Here is a 16267-nt window from a genome sequence, read left to right on the forward strand (position 1 = left end):
TGTTCTTAAATATGTTTTTATTTTGTTCATTAATGACCGAGATCCTTGAAAAATATCATCCTATCCCGCTCTCTGTGATCTTACAACATTGGCCTTAATTTTTTACAGAAATGCAATCTAAAGTAACTAACTGACCATCACGCCGCTTCCGCAGGGATAGGCAGAGAGAATAGAACACCACACCACGCTACTCTTGTCTTTGTACACATTCTTCTTTACGCATCCCCTCACACATCCTCCTCCCAACCCTTATCCGCACCCCAAAGGTGCATAGGGCACTGCATTATATAGAAGCAGTGTTATCTTGATCGTTAAATACACGAAGGAAAGGTGATCAGCCTTTCGCTTCAGGTACCAGTCCAGGGTCATATTAAATATATATTTGACTGAAAAATCAATAATATTTATTGCGACCCTCTTGGGAATCAAACCCGGGACCTCCAGCATGGTAGCCTAGAGCGCTAACCGCTACACTATGGAGGCGGACCTCATACATACCCGCCGATTATTCGGATTCCTGAATTGACCACTTTCAATTATTTTAAATACTTGATCATGCCAAGTTTTGCCCGGTCATCCTCTGCTCATGTTCCCAACAAGATTCGCCTCATAAATTTCTTTTACAGTCCTTTCTTCGCTGGTTCGTTTAGATCTTTTATAACTAACTAACTAACCATCACGCCGCTTCAGGCAGGGAGAATAGAACGCCACACCACTCTGTCTTTGCAAACATTCTTCGCCTCTTCCACGTTCATGCATCTCCTCATACATACCCGCCGATTACTACGACTCCTAACCTGACCACTTTCAAGTATTTAGCATACCTGATCGTGCCATGTTTTTCTTGGTCTTTCTCGGCATAAATTTGTTTTACCGTTCTTTCCTCACTCATTCGTTCCACATGTCCAAACCATCTCAACGCACCTTTCTTAATTTTATTGATAATGGTTATCTCCGCTTTGCATTCCTTCCTTATTTCACTATTCGAACATCTATCATACATCGTTTTGTCGCACATTCTTCTGAGAGATTGCATTTCGACTGCACTCAGTCTACTTTCATCCTTCTTTTGCCAACTCCATGTTTTACTTCCATACATTAGAGTTGGAACCAGGACTCCGTTGTGCACTGCCAGTTTAGCTTCCGCTGATAGGCTTTTATTTGCCATAACTGATATTATTAGAGGGTATTTCTTTTTCATCGAGAATTTTAATGACTTCCTTTAATCTGACTCTATCGAATGCTTTAGTAAGACCTACAAAGCAGAGGTAAGCTGTCTTATTGAACTCTATTGCTTTTTTAACTAATTTGTCTAACAACAAATGTGTTGAACTTATTTACGTCCGAGTTCACTCGGTTTCTCAGCGTCACATATTTAGCATATTCTTCTGGTGACGGTGAGCTTCTGTATTTCAGATGGCTTTTCTTCGGCGAGTTCCTTGACTTCATCAGTAAACCATTTTATCAATAATGATTATCTCAGCCTTGCATTCTTTCCTTCTTTCACCATTCGAACATCTATCATACATCTTTTTGCCTCACATACAAATAAAACTAACTAACTAACTAACCATCACGCCGCTTCCCCGCAGGGGTAGGCAGAGAGAATCGAACGCCACACCACTCTGTCTTTGCAAACATTCTTTGCCTCTTCTACATTCATGCATCTCCTCATACATACCCGACGATTATTACGACTCTTGACCCGGCCGCTTTCAAGTATTTGACATACCTGATTGTGCCAAGTTTTCCTCGGTCGTCCTCTGCTTCTTTTTCCAACTACATTCGCTCCATAAATTTGTTTAACCGTTCTTTCTTCACTCATACGCTCCACATGTCCAAACCATCTCAACACACCTTTCTTAATTAATAATGTAATAAATAATAAATAATATATATAAATAATAAATAATGTATGTAAAAATAAAAATAATAGATCAACCTGGCTGAACGGTGATAATATGCGTGCATAGCCTATAAATAAAAAAAAGACATTCATAATAACAGCAATGGGGGCGCGAGATAGAGACAGGCATGAATATAGAAAGAGGTAGAAAGACATTCGCCGGAGCTAGCGGTTGAGTTCGGCTTCGTCCACAGAACCAAAGATCAATTAACGAACATCTATTTACTTATATTTCTTCTTTTTTTATGGCTATTCACCCTTCTAGCCAATGCGAGTTATTTTTTATTTATATATTATTATTTTACACTTTTTACAATTTAAAAAAGATAAATGTTTGAGTTTTTATTATTTACAAAAAAAAACTTCAATTTCATACTATTTCTGTGAGCCTGAGCGGCTCATTATTAGAAAGTGGTATGAAATTGTGGTAAAGTGGTTCGAACCGGAAAACTTTGATTAAAAAATCCGAGACACTAGCCACGGGACCACAACCCGATACGATTTGAATTATTTGTTTTTTTTTTATTATCTTATTATGTTTTTTGTGAAGTTTATCTGTATGTATTTATATATTGAGCCTTCCTACATGTACTATTGTAACCCACAAATGTATAATTTATATTTTTTATTTTTTAAATGTATTTCATGATATCTTTAATGATTCTTCTCCACGCGTGCTTTCAATCGTCTTCTGTCCCCTGCATCAATCACCCTTCTCCAGAATCAGAATGTCAATTTGTCACTGACTCACAAAGCCGGCAATTCGCCGCGCCGCACATAGGGGCAAGATGACTCGAAAACAACAAAAGCGCGGTCGTGCGGAACAGCTTTTGAAGATAGTTCTGAACGATGCAATCGCCGCAGAATTGAAAATCTAGGGAACTCTACTCTACTTTCACAACTAGGTCATGCAACGACAATGAATCTGAAAGCTTCTGGATAGCCAGTTGCATCCAAATTATTAGCAGAAATAAAAATTATTACAAACAAGTTTGGGAGGTTAATAAGGTTGAGAGGTTAGTGGAAAACGGAATGCTAATGCTGGAGAGGTCTGAAAGGAAGCCGTCATTAAATGGGCACCCAATGAAATAAGATCTAGGTCTCCAATTAATGCCCTGCAAGTGCAGGCCTCTGACGCCCCCTCGGAATTATTAACTATCATTTTTTTAAATCAGAATATTATATTTTTTAGTCGAAAATTTTAAGATAAATTTACATGTCAAGTATTGTCTTCTCAATCCAATTCCATTTTCCACTAACATCCCAATCTCATCGACCTCCCCTAACAAACAAAATTAATTGAAAATCATTTGTAAATGTGTATGAAATATATAAAATAACTAACTAAACAAACCAACTTAACAATGAAGCTAACCCCAATTACAGGAAAACAAACGATTTCAATTCAAATCGTATCGGGTTGTGGTCCCGTGGCTAGTGTCTCGGATTTTTTAATCAAAGTTTTCCGGTTCGAACCACTTTACCACAATTTCATACCACTTTCTAATAATGAGCCGCTCAGGCTCACAGAAATAGTATGAAATTGAAGTTTTTTTTTTGTAAATAATAAAAACTCAAACATTTATCTTTTTTAAATTGTAAAAAGTGTAAAATAATAATATATAAATAAAAAATAACTCGCATTGGCTAGAAGGGTGAATAGCCATAAAAAAAGAAGAAATATAAGTAAATAGATGTTCGTTAATTGATCTTTGGTTCTGTGGACGAAGCCGAACTCAACCGCTAGCTCCGGCGAATGTCTTTCTACCTCTTTCTATATTCATGCCTGTCTCTATCTCGCGCCCCCATTGCTGTTATTATGAATGTCTTTTTTTTATTTATAGGCTATGCACGCATATTATCACCGTTCAGCCAGGTTGATCTATTATTTTTATTTTTACATACATTATTTATTATTTATATATATTATTTATTATTTATTACATTATTAATTAAGAAAGGTGTGTTGAGATGGTTTGGACATGTGGAGCGTATGAGTGAAGAAAGAACGGTTAAACAAATTTATGGAGCGAATGTAGTTGGAAAAAGAAGCAGAGGACGACCGAGGAAAACTTGGCACAATCAGGTATGTCAAATACTTGAAAGCGGCCGGGTCAAGAGTCGTAATAATCGTCGGGTATGTATGAGGAGATGCATGAATGTAGAAGAGGCAAAGAATGTTTGCAAAGACAGAGTGGTGTGGCGTTCGATTCTCTCTGCCTACCCCTGCGGGGAAGCGGCGTGATGGTTAGTTAGTTAGTTAGTTTTATTTGTATGTGAGGCAAAAAGATGTATGATAGATGTTCGAATGGTGAAAGAAGGAAAGAATGCAAGGCTGAGATAATCATTATTGATAAAATGGTTTACTGATGAAGTCAAGGAACTCGCCGAAGAAAAGCCATCTGAAATACAGAAGCTCACCGTCACCAGAAGAATATGCTAAATATGTGACGCTGAGAAACCGAGTGAACTCGGACGTAAATAAGTTCAACACATTTGTTGTTAGACAAATTAGTTAAAAAAGCAATAGAGTTCAATAAGACAGCTTACCTCTGCTTTGTAGGTCTTACTAAAGCATTCGATAGAGTCAGATTAAAGGAAGTCATTAAAATTCTCGATGAAAAAGAAATACCCTCTAATAATATCAGTTATGGCAAATAAAAGCCTATCAGCGGAAGCTAAACTGGCAGTGCACAACGGAGTCCTGGTTCCAACTCTAATGTATGGAAGTAAAACATGGAGTTGGCAAAAGAAGGATGAAAGTAGACTGAGTGCAGTCGAAATGCAATCTCTCAGAAGAATGTGCGACAAAACGATGTATGATAGATGTTCGAATAGTGAAATAAGGAAGGAATGCAAAGCGGAGATAACCATTATCAATAAAATTAAGAAAGGTGCGTTGAGATGGTTTGGACATGTGGAACGAATGAGTGAGGAAAGAACGGTAAAACAAATTTATGCCGAGAAAGACCAAGAAAAACATGGCACGATCAGGTATGCTAAATACTTGAAAGTGGTCAGGTTAGGAGTCGTAGTAATCGGCGGGTATGTATGAGGAGATGCATGAACGTGGAAGAGGCGAAGAATGTTTGCAAAGACAGAGTGGTGTGGCGTTCTATTCTCCCTGCCTGAAGCGGCGTGATGGTTAGTTAGTTAGTTATAAAAGATCTAAACGAACCAGCGAAGAAAGGACTGTAAAAGAAATTTATGAGGCGAATCTTGTTGGGAACATGAGCAGAGGATGACCGGGCAAAACTTGGCATGATCAAGTATTTAAAATAATTGAAAGTGGTCAATTCAGGAATCCGAATAATCGGCGGGTATGTATGAGGTCCGCCTCCATAGTGTAGCGGTTAGCGCTCTAGGCTACCATGCTGGAGGTCCCGGGTTTGATTCCCAAGAGGGTCGCAATAAATATTATTGATTTTTCAGTCAAATATATATTTAATATGACCCTGGACTGGTACCTGAAGCGAAAGGCTGATCACCTTTCCTTCGTGTATTTAACGATCAAGATAACACTGCTTCTATATAATGCAGTGCCCTATGCACCTTTGGGGTGCGGATAAGGGTTGGGAGGAGGATGTGTGAGGGGATGCGTAAAGAAGAATGTGTACAAAGACAAGAGTAGCGTGGTGTGGTGTTCTATTCTCTCTGCCTATCCCTGCGGAAGCGGCGTGATGGTCAGTTAGTTACTTTAGATTGCATTTCTGTAAAAAATTAAGGCCAATGTTGTAAGATCACAGAGAGCGGGATAGGATGATATTTTTCAAGGATCTCGGTCATTAATGAACAAAATAAAAACATATTTAAGAACATAATATGTTTATTTTCAGGGGGGAGAGTATACATATATTAGTCACGATGAATAACTCCCAAGAAAATTGTGCAATAACACACGTTTCATGGTTATATCATCTATCTGCCTATACATATCTGCAAACACTAAAACAGTAATTACTGGCTACACATCCAAATAAAACAATGCCGAATCGTCCTCTGTAGTTTATATATTCTGATCCAGCGCTAGGAAATGAAACTGTCCAAAGCGCCAACACAATGGGGGAAATGGAACCCTTCTGCCGCGACAAGTCATTTGCCAATAGTTGCAAGAGTCTGAAAAGGTAACAAAGTTACAGAATTAGTTTTTATGTTCGAAAAATAAGCGATCTCCGATGTGAGGATATCAGACACCGGTATACACTAAGATGGTCTTATAAGGTATACAGTGGCAGGCTTCTCGGAGGGGTTGATATGAAGAGTTCCAACCTCATCATAAAACTACTCGTGGAGCACAGATGGGGGCTGGAAATTTGTCAGCAAAAGAGTCCAGTCCGGTTTTGCGATTGCAAGCTTCGTCGGGCTGGTCTTCTTACATCATATATCCAATATTATTTATTAATTATCATCCATACCTATTTCTTTGTGAACAAAACATGGCCAAGCATTGCACCCACTAGTAAATTGACATTTGTAACTGTATAAGTAAAACTGGAAAACCATTTCAAAATCTATACGCCACGTGCTGTAGCTATTTTTTGAATGACATCTTTTGTGTTTGTTGAATCTTATTTTATATGCATATAGTGCAATAAATAACATTATATGACAATAAATGTGCTTGTAACTATGCCGGTTGTCCGTACTTTACCTAAAATATAACATAAAAACAATAATAAAAACAGACTCGCTGTCAACGGACTGTCAAAATGACATTTCACACAAAGAAGATTGCACAGTTTTTCAGGCATGAAAAACAACAACAAAAACAGTTGATTACCTGCAATGCTGTTGATGGGGTCATTCCGGAGGTTATAGAATACATATTTCTTCTAATTAGCGCTTATTTGAGCAGCAGTCGAGACAAATTTCTTGCGTAATTTGTTTGACAGCTGTTTGGCAAACGGCGGAATGAGAGGAAACGCCTTACCAATAATGAAGTACTCACATTTCCAATATATAATAGTTATTTTCAACACGAGATCACCCGGCTTGTCATTTATTGTTTACAATGAATTATATAAATTAGTTTGTGCAATGAATTCATAACGGCCGCCCGGCCAGACTCGAACGAAGCTTATATACAAACATTATATACTAATGATTTCGCGTCATATCGCCAGGTTGGCAGTGAAATCTTTCGTCTTTCCAAATTTCGTACTTGAACGTTACAAAACCAGAGAAAATGTAACAAAATCTACTATTTTCCTCGTCGTGAGTGACCAGCACTATAAAAACCCGTTACTGAATATAAAATATCACTCGTTGCTGGAAGTGGAAATTCAGTAACAAAATATAAAAACTGGTGGCCAAAATTAATATTTTTTTGTTTTTGTTTTTATCGTATTTTGAATTCAAATGCTATTAAAGTTCAAATTTGTTATATTTGATTACACGATGATAAGTAAAATGTTACAAAACAGATATTTCATACCAATATCTTTCTTTCATTCCAAACTTTTAAAAAAGCCAGGTGATGGCTGCTCACGGCGATATTTATGAAATGGGGTCAGGTAATTACCCCTTTTGACGTATTCTTAACTTAGCCCATCAGACACACATTTTTGTCTATTTTGTATGGAGAAAATATAAGGTAGCCTATTTCAGGTTCCACAATCGAGAGCTTTTGCAAAAAAAAATCACTTAAAAATTACATGAAATTAAAGTAATTTTAATCATGTACTAATAAATAAATACTCACAATAAGGAATTGCCTATAAAACTTATAAAGATGAAGCCTAAGTATAAACACGATAAGTGGTGTTGCATTAGCAGTAGCTAGATTGGTAATAGGCAAAAGGCACCATAATCTTGAAAGTAAGTACCTAATGGCAGTTAGGTTCACTTGACATTTTTCATATGCGAAATTTATTTTGTCTGTGGCTGTAGGGAATGTCAGTATTTTCTATGGAATTATGGAATATAACCGATAGAAACATAACAAATTAGTCTGTGGTTGTGAACATAACCAAAATTTGCGGGTTTTGGAATTTGCCGCCTGCTATTAAAATCTGCTTTTTTTCACTTATTACGTTGTTAAGACGTCTTTATTAAGTTTTAAAACGTTAAAGCAGAGTGTTTGTTTTAATAAATAGCTGAACTTAATACAAGATGTCTGTTTCTGAGTCTCGTACTGAATTTAAGTTGAAGAGCACCCCAGAAGACGCTATTTCATCAGTAAAATTTGCTCCGAAGTCAAACCAATTTCTTTTAGTATCTTCTTGGGACTGCAGCGTCCGCCTATATGATATATCCACCAATGTAGAGAGGCATAAGTACACTCATGATTTACCGGTTTTGGATGTCTGTTTCAAGGTAAAGTAAATTAAACATTTTCTGAATATTTTGAGAATTTAAGAAATAAATAATAATTAGATAGTTACAGGGAACTCGAATCAACACATAGTTCGCAGAATGCGGAAGCTGCAATCTCTTAACAGAAAACTGATAACAATGATGTCCTATTTTTATTTCCTTAAAAATAAGACATCATTAAATATTTATCACTGCACCAATAATGCAGAAAATTAGTTTGTCTGTTTTCAATCGTGAGTTGAGCTGCGGTCCCGTGTTTAGCTTAGGAGTCTCGTCCAAAGTTGCTAGGTTCAATCCCCCACTTTGCCAAAACTTCATTTATATTTTCAAACACAGGTCACCTATCTGGCACAGGCATATCTGAAATTAGAATAGAATTAAAATATTGGGTTATATTATAATAGAACATTTCAATTAAAAATTGTATTACAAAAAAATTGTTTTAAAAATTGTATTGTACAATAAAGGATTAGTACTGATTTATTAATTTGTTCACAAGTCCCATAATATTTATCCTTGCTACTTATATTACTTCTTGTCCGCTTCGGTAAGTAATCCTTCGCTTAATGGTAAGCACGCTTGGTTACCGTCCTGGAGATCCTGGGTTCGATTCCCTAGGGGGGAGGGGGGTTAAATAAATATGTGATTTTTTCCCTCTAATCTTTATTTAATATTACTCTGGACCGGTATTTGAAGCGGAGGGCTGATCACCTTTTCTTCGTATGTTAACGATAAAGATAATTCTGCGTTTATATGATGCAGTACCCTATGCACCATTGGGGTGCGGATAAGGGTTTGAAGAAGACTTATATCACTTTGTTGGGATTTTTTTCACAAAATAATTGTACTATTTCAGGATGCTGTCCATTCATACAGTGGAGGTCTTGATAACACTCTTAAAATGTACGACTTCAATAGTAACATGGAAACTATAATGGGTGAACACAAAGACGCCATTAGATGCGTAGAATTTGCTAATGAAATAAATGCAGTGCTGACTGGCAGCTGGGATGGTTCTGTAAAGCTGTGGGATAACCGAACACCACAATGTGTCGGGACCTATAACCAAGGAAATGAAAGGGTTTGTGCGGATCATTTGATCACCTAATAATATAATACAACCAATTAGAGTTGGACACCATGTGTAAATATTTGATCGTAACATTCATAACAAAATCAAATGCAATTGCAAAAACCAAAAAGTGTTTTGATTTCCGATAAGATCATATTAAATATAGTGTTCTTTCTAAATAATAATTTATAAACTAAAATTGCCCCTGATAACTATGACTGAACACTTTGCCTTTATGTAATGTACAGTAATGATAACCGTTTTAATATTTATAGGTTTATACAATGAGTGTGATAGGTGAAAAATTTGTTGTGGGAACAACAGGTCGTAAGATCTTTGTATGGGATGTACGTAACATGGCCCAAGCCAATCAGAGACGTGAATCTTCCCTCAAGTACCAAACACGCTGTATCCGAGTATTCCCAAATAAGCAGGGCTATGTTCTCAGCTCCATAGAAGGACGGGTTGCCGTTGAATACCTAGACAGCAATCCTGAGGTTCAAAAGAAAAAATATGCTTTTAAATGCCATAGAATCAAAGAAGCAGGTAAGATTTTTTCAAACATTTACCTTGAAATATTTTTTTTAGATTTGCAGCGGTATTAAGAGTGCTAATACATATTTATATAATATCATTCATTTAAGTGTAATACTCATGTAGCACGTAGTCATAACTTTAAACAGATAATACATACATCAATGTTAAAATGTATAAATTCTAACTAATATGTATGTTAATGTAAATATATTTTTTTCAGGTATTGAAAAAATTTACCCGGTGAATGCCATCAGTTTTCACTCAGTTTACAATACGTTTGCAACGGGTGGTTCAGATGGATATGTCAATATATGGGATGGATTCAACAAGAAACGATTATGTCAGTTCCACAGATACAATACTGGTATTACATCACTCAGTTTTTGTCATGATGGTTCAGCTTTGGCTATTGCGTGCTCGAATATTGGTGATCCTGAGGAATCCGAAGACCCTAAACCCGAAGACACAATTTATATACGATATGTAACTGATCAAGAAACTAAGCCTAAATAGATAATTTATTGACATTCTGTGAAAGTGTTGTGTAAAGTATATTTTAGAATGAAAATGACGAATTGATAATACCCCATTGTCAATTAGTTTTTAAGTGTAATTTAAATTTTATTACCATTTAATAAATAAGGTTTTACAACAAATGTATTTTTTAATCATTTTGAACATATTAATAATTTTTATACTGCGTTAAAAATCGGTTCAAACATGCTAAAATTGATACATACCAATACTGTAATAAAAATCGTAGCTGAAATATAATAAAACAAAAGAAGTCGAGTTATTGTTAGGTAGGAACTAATAATATTTTTGATGTTACATTTAATATTTGTTGATTCGGCAACACATAATTTTTAAATTAAAAAATAGAAATAATTTTTGAAGTAAAACGATACATAAAAAAGGTTCTGAGAATTAAGCTCTATTAATTTTTACAAAATGAGTGATCCAAAAGAATTAAATCTTTCTATTGAAAGTATATTGAGAAAGGAGCAACAAATTGAAGAAGAATCAAAAGTAATACGAGAATGTAAGTCTTATCATGGTTTGACTAATGATGTTGGCATTAATTTTGTATCTCTTTATAATTACTCTTTATAATCAAAAGTATTAGTGATACTTTTGAACTATGTATAATAGTTTGTTGATTTACAAAACTATTGAAGTTACAGTTGTGTATTCATAAAATTAGGATGAATAAAATATAAAAGCATAAACATTCTTGCTTTAGTGTAGCATATTATATAATAGCATATTCACAAGGTAAGACAAATTTGATGAAATTTTGCAAGACCTTATCAAAACAAATAATTAAATGATTTTTCTAAATATGTTTTGAAAAATTAAATATCTTATTCAGATTGTTGATAACAAATTATAAATATAGATCATCCGATTTTTCCAAATGTTAAGAAAAAAATATGATGAGATGCTTTGGAATCTTTGTCAAATTTTAATGGTGATGCTAAAAAGCACAGTAAAGTAACAATACTATAAAGCTATTAATACTTTAAACCAGGGGTGGGAACCTCTAGCATTAAGGGCACATGCTGCCTCTTACCTGTTCTGATATGGTCTTTTGACTAGTGCCAATTTAAAAAAAATGTAAATCTGAATATCTTTATTTATAAACAATTGTCTTCCATCTGTAAAACTCGAAAAGTAGTTGATTGCATTGACTTGAAATTTTTATAAGCACGGCCTTATGTTGCATCAGATTATCGAATGTGGCCTTTAGAAATGAAAAGAGTGCTTTTTCTTTACTTTACATACTTCATTTTAATATACTTCAATTTTGCATTAAATTAGAGTTATGTATATATCTGAATACCAGTATAAAATTGCGTATTGTCTGTAAATTCAATTCTGTGTATGAACAATCTCCACTAAATATACAAGCAAGACTGCAAATATTTACGTCTTTATTTATTAAAAATAATAAATGTAATTTATATTTTAAATTAAAGTTACAGATGAGCTTGCTTGCGTGAATAAAGATATATCTAACAATGAAAAATTAATCGAAGACTTAAATATAGAATTTAACAATCATGAAAGCCAATGTCTACAAGAAAAATGTGACCTGGAATTATTAAGAATAGAGCTTGACTCTTGGGAGAAAAGTAATGAAAAGTCTTGTGATTCTGTCAAAAAAATAAACAGAGAAATGGTGACGTATAGGTTTTTTTTGTGAACTATCCCTAACAAACAACAGTTTCATTATTATTAAAATATTTCAATATCTAATTATAAATATTTTTTGTTATTAAATTATGTAAGATAATGACAAACAAAAAAATATAAAAAATCAGGAAGACGAGATCCAAAAAGCCCAAATAATGCGACTGAAGCTTTGAACTTTTAATTCATAGATGTCAGTTTATTTGGATTGCAAGCATTTTATGCTATTTATTATAATATGATAATCTTTTGAAATAAATACATACGTTTTTCGTTTATTATTTTTACGTTTGTATTGTAAAATATAATTACTTTTAGGAAGAATTAGAAAAAAGAATTGGAAGGGAACAAAAAGTGTTTTGTGAAACCGTTGCCGATTTCATAGACTCCTATGGAATTTCTGCGACATTCAATAGGGACTTTCATATGAATATTCGCGGACAGATGGCCGCAGCTCTGAGCGGAACAGATGAAAATATCGAAAAACGTTTGTATAAAAAATACATACGATACATTTAACATTCTTGATTATTTATACTTTTATGTGATAGCTTAATATAAGTATTTTTCATTATTGTTTTAGGTTTAACTGACAATATGAACCATAAAACACATATAAAAAATGTCTCCAAGTACAAAGAGTTGGAAGCTTTAATTTTAAACGATAAAAAGACTTTAGAAGAACTAAAAACAAAATTAGCTACTATCCGAAAATCTAACGAGGACTTGCAAAATGAATATGAAAATGGACATCAATTTGTACGGTAAATTTGACACTTCAGCAGCGGGCGATGGTGGTGTAATGGTCAGCATAGTTGCCTTCCAAGCAGTTGATCCGGGTTCGATTCCCGGCCATCGCACTCATATTTTTGGCTTTTTTTATTTTAATTTTAGTCATTAGTAATTTTATGTTTAACCACTTTTTTATAGATTAAGAAATGCGTTAAAATATTCTCGCGAGCAAACATTGAAATGTCAAATGAACAATGACAGAAGTGACGAGAATGAAGTCTCATATAAAGAAAATAAGAAAATTGAGCGCGGGAAAGTAAATGATTTTTTAGTTTCAATAAAAATATTTGATTTGAAATAAATTAAAAACAATAACATTAACCTCGCAATTGCGAGTACCTACTTATATCACATTTTTTCCAGTTTCAAGTATTACCAAAGCAAAGGGCGATAACGGATTTTATCAAACCGTCTGGTATACAAAATGACGCATATGACTATTATTTTGACAGTGTTCAAGCTCAAAATGTATCGGAATGTTTAGAAAACAGCAAAAAATCTAGAGATATCAAAGGAAAGCAGTGTAATTCGACATCTGGAACTTCCTATAAAGTACTTGAAGTATTGCAAAAACCAATTGATGAAAAGAGAGGTAGGAATATAAAGTGTAAACTGTAGACTGCAAACCTAAACATCTCAGTACAAATATAATATATCAAAATGTAAAGCTCTATTAATCTAACTAACATTTTTTCAATGTTTTAATTTTTTCCAGAAAACGACGGAATTTTCGTAATGAAAAATGACAGAGGTATAAAAAGAAAATCTTCAATACCCATGAAAGGTTCCGTTAAGAAATCTTAAATCTTTTACGGCAGTGGATAAATAAATTATCTCTCAGTAAAACAAAAAACGCAAACAATTAAAAAAGTATTAGTTATAGACAAATGAAAATGCATAAAAATTTTAGAAATAATTACTAAATTACTAAATAATTGTTTAAATTAAGGTTAAATTACAATATTTAATTATGTATTTGATATAAAAATGGCATAAAGATAAAAAGCGTGTTTTTTTTTTAAATTAATTTTACAATCTCCTAAAAGGACATCGGTAATAACATCATTGGAATATAACATAATTCTTTTAACATTTCCTTTGTTTGTTTCATCCAGTTTATTTTATATTAAATTTTTATGCCACGTTGCCCATCTCCGGTATGGTCTAGTGGCTAGGATACCTGGCTCTCACCCAGGAGGCTCGGGTTCGATTCCCGGTACCGGAATATTTTTTTTTGTTAACAATATATTATGTTATTACATATTGTCGCTAATGAAAATGTTAAAATGATATTAAAATGTGTACTAGCGTATCCATTCACGCTCCCAACGAAAGCAAATGTGATGTGGGGGATATCACTATCCTATCTCGAATAATTAAAAAAAAAAGATATTTGGCCCAAAATCTATTTTCCGGCGTCAGAAAATGATGGGTAATTTAATTACTGAAATAATACGGAAGTTGTTCGTTTTGAACGAAGCAGACGCGCATATGTGTCAGTATTTTTTTGATTTATAGCCGTAAAATAAATCGTAAAATATGCCTACAACGCTAGTTACCATTTTGATTAATATCGCTGAACATTTAGTAGGTAAAATCGCATTATGACTGCAAATTATTTTAGGTAGGTACTGATTCGCTTAATAGGTACCTAACTTGATTTATAAATTACATATATGAAAAAACGAACTTATGAAAAACTGAATACTTTATTATCATATTTATATTATATGTTATTATTTATTGAATACATTCTTGTGAAAAATCTCTACGCATGTAGTTTCATCATATAATATCGACGGTTATATTAATTTAAATAGCTTTCAAGTATTCTCCAACAGCCGTGACCTCTACAGTTTTAATTGTTGATCCCAATCAAGTGGTGTACACAATACTTCATCTTAGAGCTTCCCAAAGTATAGAACGCAAGATAATTTTAGGTGTGTAGTTAATAACATATCTACCGTCTTTGTTGGTGCTTTAATTCGGAATCGTCCAACGTAGTGTAAAGTGAAGTTACTAGTTTGAAAGGGTTTTATATAAGACTGTTTTGGGTTGCATTTTCGCATGTTAAGGCCAGTAATAGGTTGTTGAGATGCTTGTGTTGTACGTCGGGAATTTCAGCACAAATATAATAAGAAAATGGGAACCGCGTGGAGCTAAGGACCGGGTTTTTCGGGAGGGTCGTGGGAAGCAATGGGCCACATTGATTCAAATCAAATTAGCTTACCAACCAACCTTATACTTGTTACATTTTGTGAATTTTAAGTGGTAGGGTTATACAAAGTAAATAAACAACAACAAAGTAAATAAACAAATAAAAAATAATAATACAAAGTAGTTATAGGGATAATAAACTAGCAATGATAAGGAAATTTGATGCCGTAAAATTCAACAGTGAAATTAATTCGCAAGTAATGGAAAATGTCGACATATAAAAGAAAAATGTTTCATTGAAAAGAATGCTGAAACTTCGTGGCACGTTTTATAAACTTTTTGAAATTAATAAATCCCAAACACTATTTTTAAGCACTTTTATTTTTGGTAGATTATTCCATCCGGTTTTGACAAATATCTTGTCTTCATTAGGCATGGATACGTACGTATCCCTGAAGAAAAATGGTATTTGTCAAAACCGGTTGGAATGATACTACCAAAAAACAAATGTGGTTAAAATCAAAAACTGAATAAAATGATTCGTTCTGCTTTTTTTCCTTCTTTTATGTTTTGTTTCTAAGTGTGTATCTGGGAAAGAAAAAAGTAAACCAATAAGAGAGCTTTCAATGTAACTACTAGAGTTAAGCACGTTTTCTGAAGATATTTATTTTTTATCCTTCTTAATATTTGATTAAAATCAACCTCAAAGAAGTACCAGAAATAACGAAGAGGAGTTGCATTTTTTGGATGAAGTCAGGCGATTTTGGATGTTTTGATGTATGTAAAAGAAGGCTACGACTAAGAAATGTTTGAAAAGCCTTGCTTTAGGTTGTCCAGCCTTGAATATAATGATACTTCTTCATAGATACATTATTTAATTATTAAATGGATATTATTGCATGGAGTGTTTGCACTCGTACCCGTAATGTAGAGCGGTGTTGCATAATTTATAAGTGGATTTTTTCTTCTATTTATCCGAATCTAATGATGCACAGGGCACTGCATCCTATCGACGCAGTGTTTCCTTGATCGTTAATTACGTGAAGGCGATGTAACCAGTCCTATGCTTAAAATAACATATGCATATAAATAAACTATTTTTCACACATATTCTATTTTTGTCATCTAATAGAAATTAAAAAAAATGAATACAAGTGGTCTAATTTTATGTTTTAAGTAAAAATTGTGACATATGAGGGGAATAGCAGAAGGGAAAGCGATTCATTTTATTTGTTTCAAATCAAATATTTTTATTGGAACTGAAATATATTATTTATAATACTTTCGAATGGTCA

At 33.8% G+C, this 16267-nt stretch overlaps 2 protein-coding genes and 2 non-coding genes across 4 annotated transcripts; all 4 read left to right on the forward strand.

Annotated features, from left to right (window-relative positions):
• Positions 1 to 7843: 7843 nt before the first annotated feature.
• On the forward strand, positions 7844 to 10486 carry Bub3 (mitotic checkpoint protein Bub3). Its single transcript, XM_088262734.1, has 4 exons — positions 7844 to 8221; positions 9078 to 9302; positions 9569 to 9839; positions 10051 to 10486. The coding sequence occupies exons 1-4, from the start codon at positions 8018 to 8020 to the stop codon at positions 10341 to 10343; spliced, it is 993 nt and encodes a 330-aa protein (XP_088118860.1). The 5' UTR covers positions 7844 to 8017; the 3' UTR covers positions 10344 to 10486.
• Positions 10487 to 10701: 215 nt separating this feature from the next.
• LOC148313482 (uncharacterized) lies at positions 10702 to 13668 on the forward strand. Its single transcript, XM_088262744.1, has 7 exons — positions 10702 to 10872; positions 11810 to 12012; positions 12342 to 12510; positions 12607 to 12787; positions 12954 to 13071; positions 13179 to 13407; positions 13531 to 13668. Exons 1-7 carry the CDS (start codon positions 10782 to 10784, stop codon positions 13617 to 13619), a joined length of 1080 nt encoding a protein of 359 aa, XP_088118870.1. The 5' UTR covers positions 10702 to 10781; the 3' UTR covers positions 13620 to 13668.
• Positions 12812 to 12883, forward strand: TRNAG-UCC (transfer RNA glycine (anticodon UCC)). The gene has a single exon. It is a non-coding gene; the product is annotated as a tRNA-Gly (tRNA).
• Positions 13669 to 13968: 300 nt separating the features above from the next.
• Positions 13969 to 14040, forward strand: TRNAE-CUC (transfer RNA glutamic acid (anticodon CUC)). The gene has a single exon. It is a non-coding gene; the product is annotated as a tRNA-Glu (tRNA).
• Positions 14041 to 16267: the final 2227 nt, after the last annotated feature.

Source organism: Brachycentrus maculatus, unplaced genomic scaffold (assembly GCF_059751285.1).
Source record: "Brachycentrus maculatus isolate JH-2025_06_01 unplaced genomic scaffold, ASM5975128v1 h1tg000011l, whole genome shotgun sequence".
NCBI lineage: Eukaryota > Metazoa > Arthropoda > Insecta > Trichoptera > Brachycentridae > Brachycentrus > Brachycentrus maculatus.

Bases quoted from the DNA above. Each gene is read 5' to 3' on its own strand.
- Bub3 (XM_088262734.1), top strand. From the start codon at position 8,018: ATGTCTGTTTCTGAGTCTCGTACTGAATTTAAGTTGAAGAGCACCCCA. The intron at 8,222-9,077 runs GTAAAGTAAATT...GTACTATTTCAG, and splicing joins TTTTGGATGTCTGTTTCAAG to GATGCTGTCCATTCATACAG. The intron at 9,840-10,050 runs GTAAGATTTTTT...TATTTTTTTCAG, and splicing joins CCATAGAATCAAAGAAGCAG to GTATTGAAAAAATTTACCCG.
- LOC148313482 (XM_088262744.1), top strand. From the start codon at position 10,782: ATGAGTGATCCAAAAGAATTAAATCTTTCTATTGAAAGTATATTGAGA. The intron at 12,788-12,953 runs GTAAATTTGACA...ACTTTTTTATAG, and splicing joins AATGGACATCAATTTGTACG to ATTAAGAAATGCGTTAAAAT. The intron at 13,072-13,178 runs GTAAATGATTTT...CATTTTTTCCAG, and splicing joins AGAAAATTGAGCGCGGGAAA to TTTCAAGTATTACCAAAGCA.